The sequence below is a fragment of the Mizuhopecten yessoensis genome, unplaced genomic scaffold, assembly GCF_002113885.1.
Source record: "Mizuhopecten yessoensis strain PY_sf001 unplaced genomic scaffold, ASM211388v2 scaffold4401, whole genome shotgun sequence".
NCBI classification, from domain to species: domain Eukaryota; kingdom Metazoa; phylum Mollusca; class Bivalvia; order Pectinida; family Pectinidae; genus Mizuhopecten; species Mizuhopecten yessoensis.
The window spans coordinates 266,001-289,626 of record NW_018405528.1 but is presented as its reverse complement, the minus strand read 5'-3'; the positions used below and the strand labels follow the sequence as shown (position 1 = coordinate 289,626).

Sequence of the window (23,626 nt, the reverse complement as noted above, 5' to 3'; positions counted from 1 at the left end):
CCTCCTCCTCCTCCTCTTCCTCCTCGATAAACGTGTAAAGACGACGATATACTTATATTTGCATTTCCACTGCAAGTTCCTCTATGAGCATTACCATAGGGCTATGAACGCAATTGGATCAGTTTCATTTCGACGCTTCTCCTCCCGCCTCGATTAACATGGGACACCCGCTAGAGGCAAACATTTTGATGACGTTAGGCTGTTGTAGGAATCTCGTTTGCACTGACGACAAAAACATTTCAATAACGGAAATATATAGGAAATATCTGTATTTAGGTCAATAATAAATAAAAAGTAGATTGTAAATATAAGGATTGAATGGCTTTTTTCGGAAAAACAATCCGTTCAATCCTTATGAAAAGACAGTGTCTACATGGTTTAAGAGTATAAACAATAGACGATAGAGATTTCAATAGTTATGTATGTCACGATGCTTCAGTAAAGCACTTGTAAATAAAGTAATAAGAATGTTATTGTCAGTTTGCTTTAACTGACTTCACAAATAATTCTTTCAAATGTTCTGATACATAGTGTCATGTGTTTTTTTTATCTTAATTAATGTTGGTTACGAACGATAAGTTAAAGACTGAGTAGAAAGCTACATCAAAATTAATAAGGACGAGTACAGCAGCAGTGTCGTCCTCGACTACGCTTATTGTTTTAATAGTGCATCCATAATTCCTGGTCTGACTACTAGTAAACTACCACTAGTGAATTATCATTAATAAAATATCACTTACATGTTGACATTAAGCGAGCTATCTTTTTGTGTGATATACCGTCCCAGGCGAGTCACGTAAAACTACATCTCACTCCAAGTATTAATGACTTAATATTTTTTTTGGCGAATTCGAGAGAACTTGAGTGCGTAAATTCTACTAAGGTAAAGAGGCCGGTATCTGATAGGAAGACAACGACACGGAAAAAGATTCTACTATTCGTGCACGTGTTAGGCTAAAGATAGAGTAGCTATGGGTTTGGATGTTCAAATTAAACAGTTATTGATATATTCTGATGTTTGATAATCTATATTTAGATTACGGTCATTCTGGATGCGGCAGTCCATCTTATTTGACCAGTAACTACGGTCGTATCATCTCTCAGAGCGGGTATGGATCGTCACTCTCTAACTACGGAAACAATCAAGATTGCACGTGGAGGATTAACGCTCCGACTGGTAAGGTTATCAGGCTTACCTCAGCAGATTTCCACCTGGAGGACGATGCCCAGTGAGTACAGTGCTCATTCTGAATTAATGTGTAAAAGAATTAAAGTCAAGATGAAGTGTTTACCCCAATAAACAATTTACCGAAAGTTTATTGAATTAAAAAAGAAACATCTGTTTGAGTTATGTGACTTCTAGATTAAATAAACCAGAAAAACGAGAATAAAATGTTTATAAATTCAAAGTTACTCCTCTTGTATGGTGGCCGAGCAACGATTACACGAGAAATTGATCACAATTAAAATTTTGAACAATTTACATAATTCATTAACGATGTATTATTTGGCCTAGCCATTATGAATTCTGTGACATATGTCGTATATATTCAGTGATATATGTCGTATATATTCTGTGACATATGTCGTATATATTCTGTGATATATGTCGTATATATTCTGTGATATATTACGTATATATATTCTGTGATATATGTCGTATATATTCTGTGAAATATGACGGATATATTCTGTGATATATGTCGTATATATTCTGTGATATATGTCGGATATATTCTGTGATATATTACGTATATATATTCTGTGATATATGTCGTATAAATTCTGTGATATATGACGGATATATTCTGTGATATATGACGGATATATTTTGTGATGTATTCGCATATATTCTGTGATATAGGACGGATATGTTCTGTGACATATGTCGTATATATTCTGTGACAAATGCCGTATATATTCTGTGATATATGACGGATATATTCTGTGATATATGTCGTATATATTCTTTGATATATGTCGTATATATTCTGTGATTTATGTCGTATATATTCTGTGATATATGACGTATATATTCTTTTATATATGTCGTATATATTCTGTGACATAGGTCGTATATATTCTGTGATATATGACGGAGATATTCTTTGATATTTGACAGATATATTCTGTGATATATGTCGTATATATTCTGTGACATATGTCGTATATATTCTGTGATATATGACGGAGATATTCTTTGATATATGACAGATATATTCTGTGATATATGTCGTATATATTCTGTGATGTATGTCGTATATATTCTGTGATATATGTCGTATATATTCTGTGACATATGTCGTATATATTCTGTGACAAATGCCGTATATATTCTGTGATATATGACGGATATATTTTGTGATGTATTCGCATATATTCTGTGATATAGGACGGATATGTTCTGTGACATATGTCGTATATATTCTGTGATATATGTCGTATATATTCTGTGACATATGTCGTATATATTCTGTGATATATGTCGTATATATTCTGTGATATATGACGGATATATTTAGTGATGTATTCGCATATATTCTGTGATATAAAAACGAATATGTTTTGTGATACATGACGTATATATTCTGTATTATATAACGTATATAATCTGTAATATTTGACGTATATTTTCTGTGATATATGTCGGATATATTCTGTGACATATGTCGTATATATTCTGTGATATATGTCGTATATATTCTGTGATATATGTCGTATACATTCTTTGACATATGTCGTATATATTCTGTGATATAGGACGGATATGTTCTGTGACATATGTCGTATATATTCTGTGATATATGACGGATATATTCTGTGACATATGTTGTATATATTCTGTGATATATGTCGTATAAATTCTGTGACATATGTCGTATATATTCTGTGATATAAAAACGAATATGTTATGTGATACATGACGTATATATTCTGTGATATATGACAGATATATTCTGTGTTATATAACGGATGTATTCTGTGGTATAGTATGTATAAATTCTGTGACATATAACGTATAAATTATTCTGTGATAGAATACGTATAAATTCTGTGATATAGTACGTATATATTCTGTGATATATAACGTATAAATTCTGTGATATATTACGTATATTTTCTGTGATATAGGACGTATACATTCTGTGATTTAGTACGTATATTTTCTGTGATATGATACGTATATTTTCTGTGATTTAGTACGTATATTTTCTGTGATTTAGTACGTATATTTTCTGTGATATAATACGTATATTTTCTGTGATACATAACGTTTATTTTCTGTGATACATAACGTATAATTTCTGTGATAAATAACGTTTATTTTCTGTGATACATAACGTATATTTTCTGTGATACATAACGTATAATTTCTGTGATAAATAACGTTTATTTTCTTTGATACATAACGTATAATTTCTGTGATACATAACGTATATTTTCTGTGACTCCATTTCCGCTTTCAGATGTAGCTATGACTTCCTTGCGATATATGACGGTTCCTCGTCCGGAGCCAAACTCATAGGAAAATTCTGTGGTAGTAACTCTATCAGCGTTGTGTCCTCAGGCACCCATCTGTTTCTCGAATTTATCACTGACGACAGTAGTCACTTCTCCGGATTCCAGATAAACTACAGGTTTATCCAGTCGACAAGTGAGTGCCTTTCGATTACAGATATCTCTTTTTTGCTCATATATCAGTCTATTGCTGTGATAAACCCGATATCTCGATTTCTCTTAGAGCAACTCGACGTGACGGACCTGTCTATTATTGATTGATGTACAGTGGATAGTGACAAGAAGGTCGAAGCATTTCGGTTATTTTTTTCTAGCTGCATATGAACTTTTAGAAGGAAGTTCCAAATCTTCCCGTCTATTTCAATGATCTTAACAAATGAAAGCGATGTTTATAATACAGTGTCTTCCTTTAGGTTCCTGTGGTGGAACGGATCACATGTGTCCCAACCACCAGTGTATACCTCACAGCTTTCTCTGTGACGGTGACAACGACTGTGGGGATCACAGCGACGAGGCTACCTGCTCCAGTTCCGGTTCCGGTAAAATACTCACTATACCTTAGTGTGTTGTCAGGGCAGTTTAACCTACTGCTCGACACACTTATTAAATCACACAACTGAATAGTTTACTGTGTTGTACTACTACCAAGAATTATCCCCCCTGACTCCAACTGAATTTCAACGGAAACAAATTTTCATCATTGATAACAATACAAGCTTGCGGGACCAAACTTGCCTGAGAATAGATACAAATATAGGTATAGCTATCTAGCTGCAACTGCTACGAAGTAAACTAGAAAATAATGTATTATACTGTCTATATACACAGAGTCTCCGAGTCCATATAGAATAACACCAAGACAAAACGTAATGCTTCATAAGCCGTTAAAAGGACAGACGAAATCATAACTGAGCATAGCACCAGCACGTACGTCTTTAATACACGCTCATTGTTGAACTGAACCTGATTGGTTGGTCTGTTAACGCGAGATTTCTGTCTATCATTTTAAACTGATGTGTAGTATTGATTGACTGCGGCTTCAGCTGGTTATGGAGAACTGATACTGTCAGCACTCCTTTATACAAACTGACTGATCGCTATGGTACTATTCCCCAGGTTCACACTGATCGGTATAGTACTATTCCCCAGGTTCACATTGATCGCTGTAGTAGTATTCTCCAGGTTCACACTGATCGGTATAGTACTATTCTCCAGGTTCACACTGATCGGTATAGTACTATTCTCCAGGTTCACACTGATCGGTATAGTACTATTCTCCAGGTTCACACTGATCGGTATAGTACTATTCTCCAGGTTCACACTGATCGGTATAGTACTATTCTCCAGGTTCACACTGATCGGTATAGTACTATTCTCCAGGTTCACACTGATCGGTATAGTACTATTCTCCAGGTTCACACTGATCGGTATAGTACTATTCTCCAGGTTCACACTGATCGGTATAGTACTATTCTCCAGGTTCACACTGATCGGTATAGTACTATTCTCCAGGTTCACACTGATCGGTATAGTACTATTCTCCAGGTTCACACTGATCGGTATAGTACTATTCTCCAGGTTCACACTGATCGGTATAGTACTATTCTCCAGGTTCACACTGATCGGTATAGTACTATTCTCCAGGTTCACACTGATCGGTATAGTACTATTCTCCAGGTTCACACTGATCGGTATAGTACTATTCTCCAGGTTCACACTGATCGGTATAGTACTATTCTCCAGGTTCACACTGATCGGTATAGTACTATTCTCCAGGTTCACACTGATCGGTATAGTACTATTCTCCAGGTTCACACTGATCGGTATAGTACTATTCTCCAGGTTCACACTGATCGGTATAGTACTATTCTCCAGGTTTGCACTGATCGCTATGGTAGTATTCCCCAGGTTCACACTGATCGGTATAGTACTATTCTCCAGGTTTGCACTGATCGCTATGGTAGTATTCCCCAGGTTCACACTGATCGGTATAGTAATATTCCCCAGGTTCACACTGATCGCTGTAGTAGTATTCTCCAGGGTCACACTGATCGGTATAGTACTATTCTCCAGGTTCACACTGATCGCTATGGTAGTATTCTCCAGGTTCACACTGATCGGTATAGTAATATTCCCCAGGTTCACACTGATCGCTGTAGTAGTATTCTCCAGGTTCACACTGATCGGTATAGTACTATTCTCCAGGTTCACACTGATCGGTATGGTACTATTCCCCAGGTTCACACTGATCGCTGTAGTACTATTCTCCAGGTTCACACTGATCGGTATAATAATATTCCCCAGGTTCACACTGATTGGTATAGTACTATTCTCCAGGTTCACACTGATCGGTATAGTAGTATTCCCCAGGTTCACACTGATCGCTGTAGTACTATTCTCTAGGTTCAAACTGATCGCTATAGTAGTATTCTCTAGGTTCAAACTGATCGCTATAGTACTATTTTCCAGGTTTAAATTGATCGCTATAGTAGTTTAACAGGTTCACAAGGTTCGCTATAATAGTATTTTCCAGGTTTAGACTGATCGCTATACTAATATCCTCCAGGTTCACAGGCGGGTAGCTGTCTCTTCCAGATTGTCATTTGGAGACAAATTAACTTAGTGTAGTATTTTACCTTTATTATTCTCCCTACAACGAAGTTAGGGGAGTATACTTGAATCAGCTTGTCTGTCCGTCTGTCTGTCCGTAGAAAAAGTTTGTCCGGACAAGTCCTTCTAAAGTAATGGACCGATTTCAACGAACTTTCCAGATATGATAACCACACATTAGGTTGTGCATCCAGGTATTATTTTTCTTTCTGACCCTTATTTACGAAGTTATGGCCCTTTGTTAAAAAAAACCGGAAACGTTTTGTCCGGACAACTCCTTCTACAGTTATGGATCCATTTCAACGAAACTTTCCAGATATGATAATAACCAGTCATTATTAACCCAATCTGATCCCTTTTTACGGAGTAATGGCCCCTTGTTGAAAAAAAACTTCTCCAGACAACTCCTCCATGACTATGCTCCAAATTTCTAAGAAACTTTTCAGATGTGATAACTACCACCTAAAGTTGTGAATCCAGGTATTTGTTTTCCAACCCTTTTTTATGGAGTTATGACCCTTTGTTGAAAAAACCTTGTCCTGAAATCTCGTTCATCTGGCATGAGCTAACAAGGTTTGGTCTGCAAGTATTTTTTGGCATTGAGAGGGAGTACAGGAAGTATGTGAGTGACCTGTATACTAAAATCAGTGTACAGCTCCGCCAATAAAGAAATCATTACTGGTGGGAGACTATATTGCTTTGCCTTAGTAAGCCTTTAGCTTACAGTTCTGGTTTATATAGGAGCGGGGGTATTAGTTGGCCTTTGGTTTACAGTTCTATTTTGTGTTATTTCCTATTGAAGCATGAAAACATATAGTTACAATATGAAACAGTGTGAACGGAAATGACTGATTCTTACCACTTTACTAAACCGACATTCAATTCAGTTTGAGCGGTTTGTCATTTTGAGTGGTTTGTCGGTAGATATAAATGTTTTGTAAGAACACTTACTGAAAGCATTCTCTTTTCGAAATCTAAAATACAACGATTTAAGTCGGCCAGTTTACTAGGCAACCAGATTACCATACTCCGGGGGAGTTTGAATTAAAAAAAACATAATGTTATGATATTGTAAAAAAAGGCATAATGTTGTTTTGTTTTTCAGCGAATTGCGACTCAGATGAGTTTGCATGTCCTGATCACTCATGTATCCCGTCGACATGGAAATGTGATGGCGATAACGATTGTGGGGATAACTCTGACGAGCACAATTGCCAAAGCACAACCTCGAACCCTTCCACGGGTACATTCACGCCTGTAGGTGATTCAGGGTGTGGAAACAAGGCAGACAATAACGGTACTTCCGGTAGCTTCAGCAGCCTTAACTATCCTAACGATTACTCTCCTAGTATGTCGTGTCGCTGGGTAATCAACGTGCCAGCGGGAAAGGTAGGTCACGCCGTCACCGTCGTCATCATCCGGGCACTGTAACGTTAACAAGAGATAGCTCAATGGATGTGTTTTCTCTAGTTAGTTAGTTAGTTTACATATTTAAAAGTGGATTTTTATAAATAAAACAGATTTCTTACATATTGAAAATAGCACAGGGAAGAACTCGGTAGTTTTAGCTCACCTGGCCCGAAGGGCCATGTGAACTTATACCGTACTGCGGCGTCCGTCGTCCGTCCGTCAACTTCTTCTTTTGAATGACTTCTTCAGAAGAACTGGAGGACATAGGGTCACGAAATTTGACCAATAGGTAGATGGGATGGAGTGCCATAAAGTTTGCTCATTAAAATAACATTGACTTACTTTCAAGGTCATAGGGGTCAAATATGTTAAAATATTCAAACAACAAGGTTTAAAGGACCATAAGGACTAGAGTCATGATACTTGGATATGTTATGTAGATCAGGAGTGCGAACATTTCCTTTATTACAGTAATGAGGCCAAAGGTCAACTCTAAGTGCTAGTCAGGGGTCAAAGGTCAACAGGTGTTAAAAGCTTTAACAATCTTATTCTCAAGTTCCATAAGGCCCAGGGTCATGATATTTGGCCAGTAGGTAACTGGGATGGAATGCTCCTCATTAAAATGACATTGACCTAGTTTCAAGGTCACAGAGGTCAAACATGTTAAACATTTCAAACAACGATAACTTAAGAACCATTTGATCTAGAGTCATGATATATGGGTATGTTATGCAGACCAGCTGTGTGAATCGTTTTCTTTATAACAGTAATGTGGTCAAATGTCAACTTTAAGTGCTAGCCGGAGTCAAAGGTCAACGTGGGTTAAAGCTTTAAAATTAAAATTTCACATTTCAAGCAACAATTTCTTAAGAACCGTTTAAGAGATGTTAAAATGTCTTGTGTTCTAGTTACCAAATTTGGACTGAAGTTACCTATATGTCAGTTTCATGTAGCAAAAGAAACAAGTGAGCGATACAGGTCCTCTAGGACACTAGTATTATTAAAAAAAAACACTTGATCTATTACAATGGATAAACATGTTACAATAAGGTTTTCCGGTAGTGCCCATATTGAGTAAATAATTACAATAAAGTTAATTTACAGTGCCCTTACTGAGTAAATATATTACAATGGAGTTTACTTACATCGCCCTTATTGAGTACATATATTACAATTGAGTTTACTTACAGCGCCCTTATTGAGTAAATATATTACAATGGATTTTACTTACAGCGCTCTTATTGAGTTAATATATTACAATTGAGTTTACTTACAGCGCCCTTATTGAGTTAATATATTACAATGGAGTTTACTTACAGCGCCCTTATTGAGTAAATATATTACAATGGAGTTTACTTACAGCGCCCTTATTGAGTAAATATATAACAATGGATTTTACTTACAGCGCTCTTATTGAGTAAATATATTACAATGGAGTTTACTTACAGCGCCCTTATTGAGTAAATATATAACAATGGATTTTACTTACAGCGCTCTTATTGAGTTAATATATTACAATGGAGTTTACTTACAGCGCCCTTATTGAGTTAATATATTACATTGGAGTTTACTCACAGTGCCCTTATTGAGTAAATATATTACATTGGAGTTTACTTACAGCGCCCTTATTGAGTAAATATATTACAATGGAGTTTACTTACAGCGCCCTTATTGAGTAAATATATTATAAGGAAGTTTATTTACAGCGCCCTTATTGAGTAAATATATTACAATGAAGTTTACTTACAGCGCCCTTACTGAGTAAATATATTATAATGAAGTTTACTTACAGCGCCCTTATTGAGTAAATATATTACATTGGAGTTTACTTACAGCGCCCTTATTGAGTAAATATATTATAATGAAGTTTACTTACAGCGCCCTTATTGAGTAAATATATTATAATGAAGTTTACTTACAGCGCCCTTATTAAGTAAACATATTACAGTGAAGTTTACCGGCGGGGCCCCTATTCAGTGTCTGTAGGATCTGTATCAAAGGGTATATTTATAAATTGGTATATTTACAAAGGTGAAAAATGAGAGATTTATATGAAAGTAAACCTTTTCCGTGTGTTACCCAAACAGGTCATACAACTGACTTTCAACAACAATTTTAACGTGGAAACCATCAGCGGCTGTACGTACGATAAAGTCACGGTGTACGACGGGGGTTCACTAAGGGTTATCGGTAAGTCACTAGCGCAGTGATGACGTCACGCTGATGATGGTGACGTATATCCATGGTTTTAATTGCCTACTGTGAGCTATCAACTCACAGAGATATTTATATTAGATGGACCAATATCTATTGTTGATATTTTACTTTGATAACTTATGTTGAGAAAATAGGGTAAAGGATAAAATATTGACTTGTTTTGAAGAAAAATCAAATCTAGCTGATCAGATCATAAATAAACATGTTAAATATTAATAATTAATTTACAATGAGATTTTTTGTTTCTTTTCATGTTAAAAGGTATAGGAACGAGAATCGCTTACGTGTTTATATTGTGTTTTATTATGTAGGACAGTATTGCGGAAGGTCAGCGCCTGCTCCAATCCTGGTAAATAGCAACCACGCTGTAGTGGTGTTCACTTCCGACTCCACTGATGAACACACAGGCTTCCAAATCAACTGGTCAGCTGTTGATGGTGAGGGTCCAGTCATTCTCGAGATCTGATTGATACTGTAATGTTGAACACACAAGAGTTTGATTCGATTTTACGTATTTTCTTTTCTCAATTCATAAACTCGAGGAAAACATTTCATTGAACAAATGTGTCCTATGTGACCGCATTTTCTCTCCGTTATTTTTCCAAAATTGAGTTTAAGCCTAAATATTGATGCAAATACTGACCGCATGGGATAACGACAATTCCAATACAAGACGTCATTTAATTAAAGCATAAGACATCAATACATTGTCTTTCTAATATTCTTAGCATTACGTCCCTCCCCGACGTAACATGTTATATCACTGACGTCATGTCAACATTTCCTCCCTCCCCTACGTAACCTGTTATATCACCGACGTCATGTCAACATTACCTCCCTCCCCGACGTAACATGTGATATCACTGACGTCATGTCAACATTTCCTCCCTCCCCTACGTAACCTGTTATATCACTGACGTAATGTCAACATTACCTCCCGTACGTAACATGTTATATCACTGACGTAATGTCAAAATTACCTCCCTTCCCGACGTAACATGTTATATTTATGTCAACATTACCTCCCTCCCTGACGTAACATGTGATATCACTGACGTCATGTCAACATTACCTCCCTTCCCGACGTAACATGTTATATCACCGACGTCATGTCAACATTACCTCCCTCCCTGACATAACCAATGATATCACTGACGTCATGTCAACATTACCTCCCTTCCCGACGTAACATGTTATATCACTGACGTCATGTCAACATTACCGTCCTCCCCGACGTAACATGTTATATTTATGTCAACATTACCTCCCTCCCTACCATAACCTGTTATATCACTGACGTCATGTCAACATTACCTCCCTCCCCGACTTAACATGTTATATCACTGACATAATGTCATCATTACCTCCCTCCTTGACGTAACCTGTGATATCACTGACGTCATGTTAACATTACCTCTGTCCCCGACGTAACATGTTATAGCACTGACGTCATGTCAACATTACCTCCCTCCCCGACGTAATATGTTATATCACTGACGTAATGTCAACATTCCCTCCCTCCCCGACGTAACAGGTTATATAACTGACGTCATGTCAACGCAACCTCCCTTCCCTGACATAAGCAATGATATTACTGAAGCATGTCATCACTACCTCCCTCCCCGACGTAACAAGTTATATCACTGACGTCATGTCAACATTACCTCCCTCCCCTACGTAACCTGTTACATCACCGACGTCATGTCAACATTACCTCCCCCCCCGACGTAATATGTTATATCACTGACGTAATGTCAGCATTACCTCCCTCCCCGACGTAACATGTTATATTTATGTCAACATTCCCTCCCTCCCTACCATAACCTGTTATATCACTGACGTAATGTCAACATTCCCTCCCTCCCCGACTTAACATGTTATATCACTGACATAATGTCATCATTCCCTCCCTCCTTGACGTAACCTGTGATATCACTGACGTCATGTTAACATTACCTCTGTCCCCGACGTAACATTTTATATCACTGACGTCATGTCAACATTACCTCCCTCCCCGACGTAATATGTTATATCACTGACGTAATGTCAACATTACCTCCCTCCCCGACGTAACAGGTTATATAACTGACGTCATGTCAACGCAACCTCTCTTCCCTGACATAAGCAATGATATCACTGACGTCATGTCAACATTACCTCCCTCCCTGACGTAACATGTGATATCACTGACGTAATGTCAACATTACCTCCCTTCCCGACGTAACATGTTATATTACTGACGTCATGTCAACATTACCTCCCTCCCCTACGTAACCTGTTATATCACCGACGTCATGTCAACACTACATCCCTCCCTGACATAACCAATGATATCACTGACGTCATGTAAACATTACCTCCCTTCCCGACGTAACATGTTATATCACTGACGTAATGTCATCATTACCTCCCTCCTTGACGTAACCTGTGATATCACTGACGTAATGTCAACATTCCCTCCCTCCCCGACGTAACATGTTATATCACTGACGTCATGTCATCATTACCTCACTTCCCGACGCAATATGTTATATCACTGACGTAATGTCAACATTACCTCCTTCCCCGACGTAACATGTTATATAACTGACGTCATGTCAACGCACCCTCCCTTCCCTGACATAAGCAATGATATTACTGAAGCATGTCATCATTACCTCCCTCCCCGACGTAACATGTTATATCACTGACGTCATGTCATCATTACCTCACTTCCCGACGTAATATGTTATATCACTGACGTAATGTCAACATTACCTCCCTCCCCGACGTAACAGGTTATATAACTGACGTCATGTCAACGCAACCTCCCTTCCCTGACATAAGCAATGATATCACTGACGTCATGTCAACATTACATCCCTTCCCGACGTAACATGTTATATCACTGACGTCATGTCATCATTACCTCCCTTCCCGACGTAACATGTTATATCACTGACGTCATGTCAACATTACCTCCCTCCCCGAGTTACTTGTGATATCACTGACGTCATGTCAACATTACCTCTGTCCCCGACGTAACCTGATATATTACTGAAGCATGTCAACATTACCTCCCTTCCCGACGGAACATGTTATATCACTGACGTCATGTCATCATTACCTCCCTTCCCGATGTAACATGTTATATCACTGACGTTATGTCAACATTACCTCCTTCCCCGACGTAACATGTTATATAACTGACGTCATGTCAACGCAACCTCCCTTCCCTGACATAACCAATGAGATCACTGACGTCATGTCATCATTACCTCCCTTCCCGACGTAACATGTTATATCACTGCCGTCATGCCATCATTCCCTCCCCCCCCGACGTTACATGTTATATCACTGACGTCATGTCAACATTGCCTCCCTTCCCGACGTAACATGTTATATCACTGACGTAATGTCAACATTACCTCCCTTCCCGACGTAACATGTTATATCACTGACGTCATGCCATCATTACCTCCCTCCCCGACGTTACATGTTATATCACTGACGTCATGTCAACATTACCTCTGTCCCCGACGTAACCTGTTATATTACTGAAGAATAACATTACCTCCCTTCCGACGTAACATGTTATATAACTGACGTCATGTCAACGCAACCTCCCTTCCCTGACATAACCAATGATATCACTGACGTCATGTCATCATTACCTCCCTTCCCGACGTTACATGTTATATCACTGACGTCATGTCAACATTACCTCCCTTCCCGACGTAAACTGTTATATTTATGTCAACATTACCTCCCTCCCTGACTTTTCCGAATAATACTTCTATCTTTAACTTAAAAGTAAATTTAAAGATTTAACTTGATAATATTGTATGTCTCTCTACTCCTAACTTAAACTCAATAATACTAAGCATTATCTCACCTATTTTTTCTGTTTTTAACTCATATTGTTTCTCTCTTTTGCTACATATTTTGTCTGTATTTCTCTGTTTAGCTGGTTCCTCCGTCACCACTGCGCGACCAGGGTCTGCCAGCACATGTACGAAGGACATTCATTTTACCTCCCAGGGAGTAATCACCAGTCCCGGGTTTGGCCTCCATAGTACCTACCCAGCTGAAAGTCATTGTATCTGGAGATTATTTGCTCCATCCGGAAACATAATCCGGCTCCACTTTACTAGTTTTGGTGTTGAAGGAGGCCGTTCATGTCCGTTCGATGCCGTCCATGCTTTTGATGGTCCGTCATCTTCTGGAACCGAATTGGCGAATGTTTGTGGTAACCATATACCAGCAGACATCCTTTCCAAGACGAATGTGATGTTCGTAAGCTTCAACTCTGACGCTGATACACAGGATATTGGCTTCAATGCTACTTACACCGTGGAAAAAGTACAAGGTATTTCGCGTGTATTTGGAGGCGACGAATTTCTGTTAGCTTACAGCTATTTATCCCATTCTGTTTAATAATGTTTTATGTCTTATATCAAATTGTACATTTCATAGATCGATTTCACTCTCTCATTAGGTAAAGATGCGTGTCACTTTGATGTGACAATGTAGAATAGTGATGTGGGCCGGTGCCGAATGGTTTTAAAGATGCGTGATTGACTTTTGTAAAGTGTATAGAGTGTACATCTGTATTCCGTAACATCTTTCTTGTTGCTGAAGGCTAAAACAGAACACAGAGAGATGATAACTTATATGTACTTAACCTTTCTATTCTAAAGTGTCTCCCGTGACGCAATTGACTGACGCAGCATGTCATGCCTCGACTGCGCCGACGCTAAACAGCACTTCCGGTGTGATTCTTTCGGAGGGACGCGAAGACGGTCATCGTTACCCTGACAACCTTAATTGTCGTTGGGCAATTAACGCTCCACCTGGGAAAGTCATCACATTAACCTTTAACGTATGTAGTCTGTAATTAAACTTTGATCTCTGATTAGCTATATAATAGTAAGAATATTAAATGTTAATATTATCAACAATTACACACCATAATCTTTCGTTGCCAAAAAAACAAAAATAAATCACATACATATTTATGATTTGTTCACAGTTCAGCAAAATCTGGATTTCACTCTTCCAAATAGACATTCTCGGATCAATATGTATAAGTGCATCGATTGTATTGTATGTTATTCTTTGTTTGTTTGTTTTTGATTTTTTGTTTTTGCTATATTTTTGTCATTGTTTGTTATCCTATATCGTTGTCATTGTATGTTTTGTCTGTCGACACCGCTCATCATTACTACAAATGGCGTCGTATCACGAAACATACCAACACATACTATATAATACTTTGTGATAGTGATCTAACCATCTAATATTCTAGCATATGGTAAAAATATCGTTTATGACTTTGTGCCTTTCTGACTGTCCAGGATTTTGACGTGGAGAAGGACAGTAACTGTGACTACGATTATCTTAAGATATATGACGGCTCTTCAGCGCATGCGCACATAATAGAAACGTACTGTGGTATTACATACCCAAGCAAACTAACATCTACTGGGAATCAGATGTATATCCGGTTCCATACTGACGACAGCGAGGGAAGTTCCGGTTTCAATATTACATACACCGTCCATGACCCAATTGGTAAGTAATTATTAAAATGACATGCATCAGACGTCGAGAAAAAATTCAACAGTATGAATCTTAAGGAATTGGAGAAGGGACGATGTGAAACGGAAGTGATTTTATATTATTCTAAATAACCTTTTTTTTTTTTTTTTTTTTTTTAAAAGATTGGTAAATCTATATTGTGTACAGGTTCCTATAGCACAGCCAGTGAATTGTTTATGTGTGATGTTCTGATGACTAGTACCATTAGATAAAGAACCAGTGACGCGGTACAAAGGTGGACCAAAACAACCATTTATTCTGTCGCTTCATTTAAACCTGTAACTGGAAATCTACGCAGTGAATAAAAAATACCGTTCTGGTTGGACAATACTACCAGTGATGTCTTTACATGTGAAGTTGTAACACAAAATTTTGAAAATCTGATAATTCACAAGTAAAAATGTATTCAATATTTAGATCACCATGTTTATCGGGAAAAAAAGCCCTGTCATATTTTTGATGTATTGTAACTCTATCAAATCATAATGAACTGGCTTAACACACTTTTAGATTAGAGTAATTCGTCACAATGGAAACACGTGTAGAATTAAAAAAAGGTTTATGGAAGTCGTAAGAGGGTGAAAAAAATCTGATATCAAATGAAAGTTTCATGGAATTCTTGTATTTATCATGTTATTATGTTGTTATCCACCGGGACCTGAGAATTTTTACAGCTTTATTTGGACATGACACCCCAATGATCATATATACGAGGAGGGCGGAAAGCTCTCGTTGTCGAAAAGTCCACCCCATCTAACTTTCTTGCATCAATTACAACATTTGTAGTTGATTCACGGAAAAATGTTTAGTACCGTTGGAAAGATGGATACTTTTTCTTTTAAAAACCTCCTATATGCACGTAAAATGTATTCGCCTTCCGCGGACATGAACTCCGTTTCTTCCAAAAACACATGCCATTTCAGAGTTTCAAAGTTTTTCGCAGTCAGCCTGCCACTTTTTTTAATATTAATGAGGGTGAATGTGGGGGAAATTGAGGAAAACGGTGAAAATACATGGTTTTTAAAGAAAATTATCAGGCTTGGGGGGTTTCCTGAAGCCCAAAAAACCCCTCTGGATCCGCCACTGTTATCTTTTATCATATTCTTGTTTACAAGCAACATCATATGTCTGTCCAATCAGGATAAAGTCTACGGTACCCTAGTTGGTACACTGCCAGAAAATGGTTCAAGGCGGACGTTCTGTTACATTGTATCAAACAGAGGACCAACACAAGAAACTCTAATGAAGTGTTGAATTTAGTATTTGATATTATCATCATTATTGTTATTATTTTGGCACATTCCACTTATAAAAGCTGTTAGGTATTTTATTAATATAAAAATATCAGTTTAGATTCCAAAAATTACCACATTCTGTTTGCCCCAAGTGAAACTCTGCCTGACTCCTGGACTGTGTAAAGGTGAAGCCACGACGATGTGAATTAATGCAACATGTATGGTGCACTTGTGAAATATATAAAATTGAAAAACGACAGCAGAAACTGGAAGCAAAGACAACTTGTCAGAGATGTAAATAGAATGAGTGGGAAGGATGGGATTTAAGCTATTGCCGTATTTGTTTGAGTATTTCCAATATAATGTTCTCTACCTCCAAGACGAAAGATTTCCAATTTCCATATGCTTGTCTAATTTATACATGGTTTCAAAAACAGAAATGATTTTATTTTGGTTTTTAAGCTCATTTTGAAAACAGCAAACTATATTTGTGATTTACCATACCCCTTATGGTACCCCCAGAAACCCACTTTCGGTCAAAGTTTTACCTTAGTTTTTCCGCATGTCATACAATAGGTCATCTTTGAACAAAATAAGGAGGTGAAAATCCGAAAAAAGGCCTTATAGACACCCTTCCAAATTAGTGTCATATTAAAAAACCCCATCCAAAAACATAAAATCCAAACCTTTTGAAAATGAACCAACTTGGGCTGTCTGTGTGTAAAAAAAAAGAGAGAAATGTTCCAGATCTGTGAATTGGAATTATAAATATCTCGGAAAAACTGTCAAAATTGTATCAATCAGGGTAGCGTCAGGTTAAAACGATACTAATAAATAAAGCCCGCACACATTCATGTAGCCAATGACGACGTTTAAACCTCTTATTCTGTAGCCACATGTTCACCCAGCCAGTTTACCTGTTCGGACGGCAAGTGTATCAGTTACAGCGCTGTATGTGATAAACACCGCGACTGTACTAACGGAGGCGACGAACAGCTTTGTGGTAAGTTTATATTATTCAGTTTGGAATGAAAACATCTTGTGAACATTTATTACACACAGCCATGACTTGGGTTTTTCTGGAAACGCTTTACATCTCGTCCCTTCATCAGACGACCTTCTGCTCCTTTTCTCAGTTCGTCTTAGTGTATCACGCGGTTGTGCGATGGTACGCGGTGTTTGATGACCAATACAGTTAACTAGCTGTTATACGAAATGCATTTCTTTCGTCTTTTGTTTTATATTTTGGTGGTGCTCTTTACAACGAACAACATCTCTTCTTCCCAACCTCTCTTGTGTATGATTTATCATGGCTTTTGAAAATGTTGGGTGGGTATTACTTCTACAAAGACGGCCATGCCTCAAGCTAGGTTATGTTACCTCACCACGTGTCTTCGTTCTCAGAGGATTACACGAATGGGTCGTTCTATAATACTAATCTGGGTTTTGGGTTAATTAATAAAATTGATGACTTCTTTGAAAAGCACACAATAATTCATGTACATATAATTACCATGACACGTTTTAAAGGGAGATAATCCAATACAAATTTCAGGTATTGTGAATACACTCAGTGCTATAGTCGGATAAAGGTGGCCGATCGCCATCGAAACTTCGCGAATAAAACAACATATATGCGTATTTTTATTAGTTTTCGTTCGTTTCAAGATTTTTGGATATAGGAAAAGAGCATTTCCACTGCAATCGTAAAATATCGGATATGACTTTACCAGGATATGTTTATTTAGTTCTTGCTGTCTTTAGCTTCCAGTGCTACGTGCGGCCGACCTGCCATTACGCCATCGCTCGGGAACAACAAAATTGTCGGAGGAAAAGAGGCTGTTCCGAACAGTTGGCCTTGGCAAGCGTCACTGACGTTTGGACCACTCCATCAACACCTTTGTGGAGCCACCTTAATTAGTCCTCATTTTGCAATTACAGCAGCACATTGCTTCGAGGAGTAAGTGTACAAAGAAGTGTCATAACCTTTTATCGAAATACTAATGAAAGTATATTCATATTAGCGCGATCAATGTTAAGTCACCTGCGTCATTATTGACACATTCGTATGCATATGATTTAATTTGATGCCAGGAGAATATATTGTAATGTTTGACCGCAGTGATCGCACACCTCGCCACTGGCAGATTGTGTTTGGAAAACACCACCTAAAGCAAAATGACCCCCACCAAGTCACAGTGGATATAGCCAAGATCATGGTGCACGAACATTACGACCCCGACGCTACCAGCAATGACATCACACTGTTAAAACTGGCCACACCCGTACACCTGAATGACTACGTCAATATAGCCTGTCTGCCGTCACAAGCAGTCAGTGACAACCAGGAGTGTTACACCACCGGATTTGGTGAAGTTCTAGGTATTATTAACTGATTTTGATAACATTCTATGTATAATCTGATAGCTTTCTATATTTGATTTGAGGATGTTTGGTATATGATGTGGTGACGTTCTATGTATGATGTGGTGACGTTCTATGTATTATGTGGTGACGTTCTATGTATGATGTGGTGACGTTCTATGTATGATGTGGTGACGTTCAATGATTGGTTTCCATAGTTAATTTATATTAATATTAATATATTCGTATTCGTGCCACAGTCAGCTTTTTATATTTAAGTTATCGTGATTACGTCATCGCCTTTGATATTTGATCGACCGAAAGAAAGATAATTCCTATTCGATCTGATCAATTCATACCTTTATTTCTTCCAGTTTTAAAATGTGCCTTATTAATATAAACTTACCTGCCTCTAAGGTCTAATGCTCATAGATGCCTGTTTCAACTGGCGTGACGCTCGAATACCTGTGTGGAGGATTGTCGTTTTCTACGGAAAGTTTACAGTATTTGATGGTGTAACAGATATGTAATAACATCCGGTTCAATTTATAGTTGTAGTTTACTTTGATTAGTTGATAAAAAATAAAAACCGATCAAAATAACTGATTTCATCGACAAAGTTTTTTTATTTTTTTATTTCTTCTTAAAGGGACATGCTGCGCTGATGTTCTAAAACAGGCTGCCCTACCTATAGTAAATATCAACACCTGTAACAGTTCGAGCTATCTGGATGGACAGGTGTTAGATACAATGATCTGTGCAGGCTACTCAAAGGGCGGTCACGACTCTTGCCAGGTACCTACCACAACGGTTCTAGTTGTACTTAAGTAGATATGCCACCGTATTATGTGTCTTCCTTCTTAGAGAGTTACATACAATGATGTTTGTAAATGACCGATCATCGATACTAAATTGGACTTCCGGTTATTCAATAAAATTGATGGCCCCCTTTGAAAAGTTCACAATAATTCATGTACTAATATGACGCGGTCATTGTGAATTATGAGATAACCATAATGACATGATTGAACGGGAGATTCTAACACAGGTATTGTATATGTATGCTTGTAAAATACAAACTGATAATTATGTATTACTCAGAGTAACATAAATGTTTTTAACAAATTTGTCACACAAAACTGTAAATATTTAGTAAAACATCATATAATTTAATCTTTTTTGTGATATCATTAATGATTAGAATTAGAAATAGCCATACAATTCTTTAACTGAATTTATGATCTCATAAACTCTTGTTAATGATATCATAAATGCGCTTGGATGACATTATAGTACATAGTAAATGATAACATAAGATGTATTATATATTTCGTGAATAAATACCAAAATGGCGCCCATACGGACATGTATGCGAACCAGGATAAAATAATGCACATGTTACAAAGATAGAAAATAATCACATCTTTTGTGACGTTTTTTGTCATCTATATTATTTGATTAGTACTCAGTAATAATACTTTTTTTTCTGAGAGGCAAGTAAAACATTAATTTGCAAACTTCAGTATCATTGATTTTATTCATTGTTCAGTGTAGTTACCATTACAAATTGTTTATACCTATAAATAAGAAATTCACAGCGTCAGAGATACGGTTATTTCTTTTTGGCGACATATTTCACGTGATTTCATTGCATTACGACTTTGTCATTGTCAGGGTGACAGTGGTGGCCCCTTGGTATGTAATAATGGCGGGAAATGGCAGCTAGAAGGAATCGTGTCCTGGGGAATAGGCTGTGGAGGTATGCCATATGGGATTATTCCCGCTACTTTGATGTTGTCAATCCGAATATTTTTCAAAATTCTTACCAATTCGATCCTGTCTAAAACTCAAGTAAACCTACTGTTTTATCAAAATTCCATGCAAATAAAAATTACTATTTATATTTTACTTAAACATGAATTAAATATAATATATTGTGTTACGTTTTCTAGTGTACGTTGTTAGAACCGCCTTTTGTTATAGTACAGTCTCTACATTTATGCAGGTGTTTTTTCTGACTCTAACCAGCCCGGTGTTTACACTCGAGTATTTATATATATCTATAATATGTAGTAACTCTGATGGTGTTGTTACACTCGAGTATTTATATATATATATATAATATGTAGTAACTCTGATGGTGTTTACACTCGAGTATATATATATATATATAATCTGTAGTAACTCTGAGGGTGTTGTTACACTCGAGTATTTATATATATATATAATAAGTAGTAACTCTGATGGTGTTTACACTCGAGTATATATATATATATATATATATATATAATATGTAGTAACTCTGATGGTGTTGTTACTCTCGAGTATTTATATATATATATATATATATATAATATGTAGTAACTCTGATGGTGTTGTTACACTCGAGTATTTATATATATAATAAGTAGAAAATCTGATGGTGTTTACACTCGAGTATATATATATATATATATAATATGTAGTAACTCTGATGGTGTTGTTACACTCGAGTATTTATATATATATATAATATGTAGTATCTCTGATGGTGTTGTTACACTCGAGTATTTATATATATATAATATGTAGTAACTCTGATGGTGTTGTTACACTCGAGTATTTATATATATATAATAAGTAGTAACTCTGATGGTGTTTACACTTGAGTATATATATATATATAATATGTAGTAACTCTGATGGTGTTTACACTTGAGTATATATATATATATATATAATATGTAGTAACTCTGATGGTGTTTTTACCCTCGAGTATTTATATATATATATATATATAACATGTAGTAACTCTGATGGTGTTGTTACACTCGAGTATTTATATATATATAATATGTAGTAACTCTGATGGTGTTGTTTCAGATCCTAACCAGCCCGGTGTTTACACCCGAGTATATAAGTATGTACAGTGGGTCCAGGAACACATAGCAGCTAACTCCTAACATTATTGGACATGCCGTATTATGGTGTAATGGGAAACTTAGATTAAGACAATTTCGATAAAAAACAACTACTACAAATTTTCTGTTGACTTTTTTGTTGTTTTGTTTTGTTATCTCCGACAAAGTGATACAACGTGCAACCCGTAAACGTCCAAAGTGTTTGACGAGGACGTAACAGAGTTATATATAGTAACAACTGGGGGTGGAGACCCATCGTCCCTGCAATGAATTCACTTCCATAGTGGCGGTAAGGATCCTGGGATGGATACCTTAATGGTATGCAACAGTGTTCATCAGGGAAAGCAGAGCAAATGAAAACAGAAATGATGAGCAACAACGCCACTGAATCCGGTACAAAATGTAATGTTTGATACACATCCTTCGTGCTGACATGTTTCGGCCAAAGGGAGGCCGTCTTCAGTTACACAGTTACATGATGTTTGCAACTATGGTACAATTACAAAAACTGTGACGTCATCAAGTTGCTAAGAGTTACAGCCTGAAAGGGGGAAAAGGTTTAGCCATTTTTGATTGGTGCATAATAGAATAAGTGCTAAATGATTTAAGTATGATGCACTAAAAGATTATATAAAAATATCGTAGTAAATGTGAATGTATGAGTTGTAGTATTACAGTATTGTCAATGTATGAGATGATTAAAGGAACAGAAATAAGGGAGAGTAAACGTAAAATCAAATGTTTCAAACGTGCTCAAACAAGAAAAACTCTAAGGTTATTGTTTTGTCTCTTAAGGAACGGAAATTGTAATAAAAATAACATTAAGCATGATTAAATTGTCAGAACAGGGTATACGTCAATAGGCGTGTGAGCAGTTCTAAAATGTTCGATTAGGGTAAGCCCCGAAGAAGAAAAGGTCCTTGCATCAGTGAGTTCTGTAGGGTAATCCTGTGGTATCAGTGATAAGAATATCAAGTTGTATAGAGGGTTGGTACAGTATAGTATGAGCAAGTCGTGTTCTGAGGCTGGCAACAATCTGTTGTGTGAGAAAAAAGGACGTATTCCACAGAATCTCTCATTTAACTCATACTCCTGCCACGCTCCTTGTTTGTTTAGTACCGCAGCAATCAAGTCATTGTCATACCAGACTGGAAATTAACAATTTGTAATCTTCATTTTGGTACACATTTTAAAATAGCAGAATTTAAAATATCATAAAAGCGATTAAAATAATCATTGAAAGAATTAGAGTTACAAATGAAAGACTAATCGGCTAGATAAAGGAGACGTTTCATCTGAATATAATCAGTTTTTTAAGTCGTAGTTCTCATATATTGTACAAATATTTTTTTGTGCATGATTATTTACAAGGTAGATAATCAATGTGTGTTAATTTGTAATTACAGGTATTCAATGTGTGTACATGGTTAATTACAAGGTAGATGATCAATGTGTGTTAAGGTAGCAGTGTACAGTAGCGTACGGTGACCATGGGTGATATTTTTGTACAATGAATGACCCCTGTAATAGCACATGTATCAAATTATAACCAGCACTAAAATGATGAAGTGGACTATGTGGGCTTCATAATTTTTCAAAAATAAATAATCGAATTTGGTTTGAGACTACAGTTTTGGGCATTTACAAATCTGTGTCTACACAACAAAAGCTAGCTTTTCATGTAGTCTATTTTTGTACTCAGCACATGTGTAAATATTGTGAAAAATCCACCGGATGGCCTATGCTAAAACGTGAGTATTTCTATTACCGAGTTGGCGATATTTAATTTCA

At 36.9% G+C, this 23,626-nt stretch overlaps 1 protein-coding gene across 1 annotated transcript in view; it reads left to right on the top strand.

Annotated features, from left to right (window-relative positions):
* The window catches only part of LOC110448945 (suppressor of tumorigenicity 14 protein homolog), a 30,766-nt gene extending 8,808 nt beyond the window's left edge, over window positions 1-21,958 (top strand). The window contains exons 2-16 of the mRNA XM_021495463.1: window positions 1,037-1,229; window positions 3,468-3,655; window positions 3,933-4,058; window positions 7,235-7,518; window positions 9,627-9,729; window positions 10,068-10,193; window positions 13,703-14,104; window positions 14,436-14,617; window positions 15,093-15,309; window positions 17,464-17,574; window positions 18,336-18,531; window positions 18,694-18,953; window positions 19,585-19,730; window positions 20,610-20,694; window positions 21,798-21,958. Of these exons, the coding sequence (XP_021351138.1) occupies window positions 1,037-1,229; window positions 3,468-3,655; window positions 3,933-4,058; window positions 7,235-7,518; window positions 9,627-9,729; window positions 10,068-10,193; window positions 13,703-14,104; window positions 14,436-14,617; window positions 15,093-15,309; window positions 17,464-17,574; window positions 18,336-18,531; window positions 18,694-18,953; window positions 19,585-19,730; window positions 20,610-20,694; window positions 21,798-21,877 (2,699 nt within the window). The 3' untranslated portion in view covers window positions 21,878-21,958. The remainder of the gene's footprint in view (window positions 1-1,036; window positions 1,230-3,467; window positions 3,656-3,932; window positions 4,059-7,234; window positions 7,519-9,626; window positions 9,730-10,067; window positions 10,194-13,702; window positions 14,105-14,435; window positions 14,618-15,092; window positions 15,310-17,463; window positions 17,575-18,335; window positions 18,532-18,693; window positions 18,954-19,584; window positions 19,731-20,609; window positions 20,695-21,797) is intronic.
* The last annotated feature ends 1,668 nt before the right edge of the window (window positions 21,959-23,626 follow it).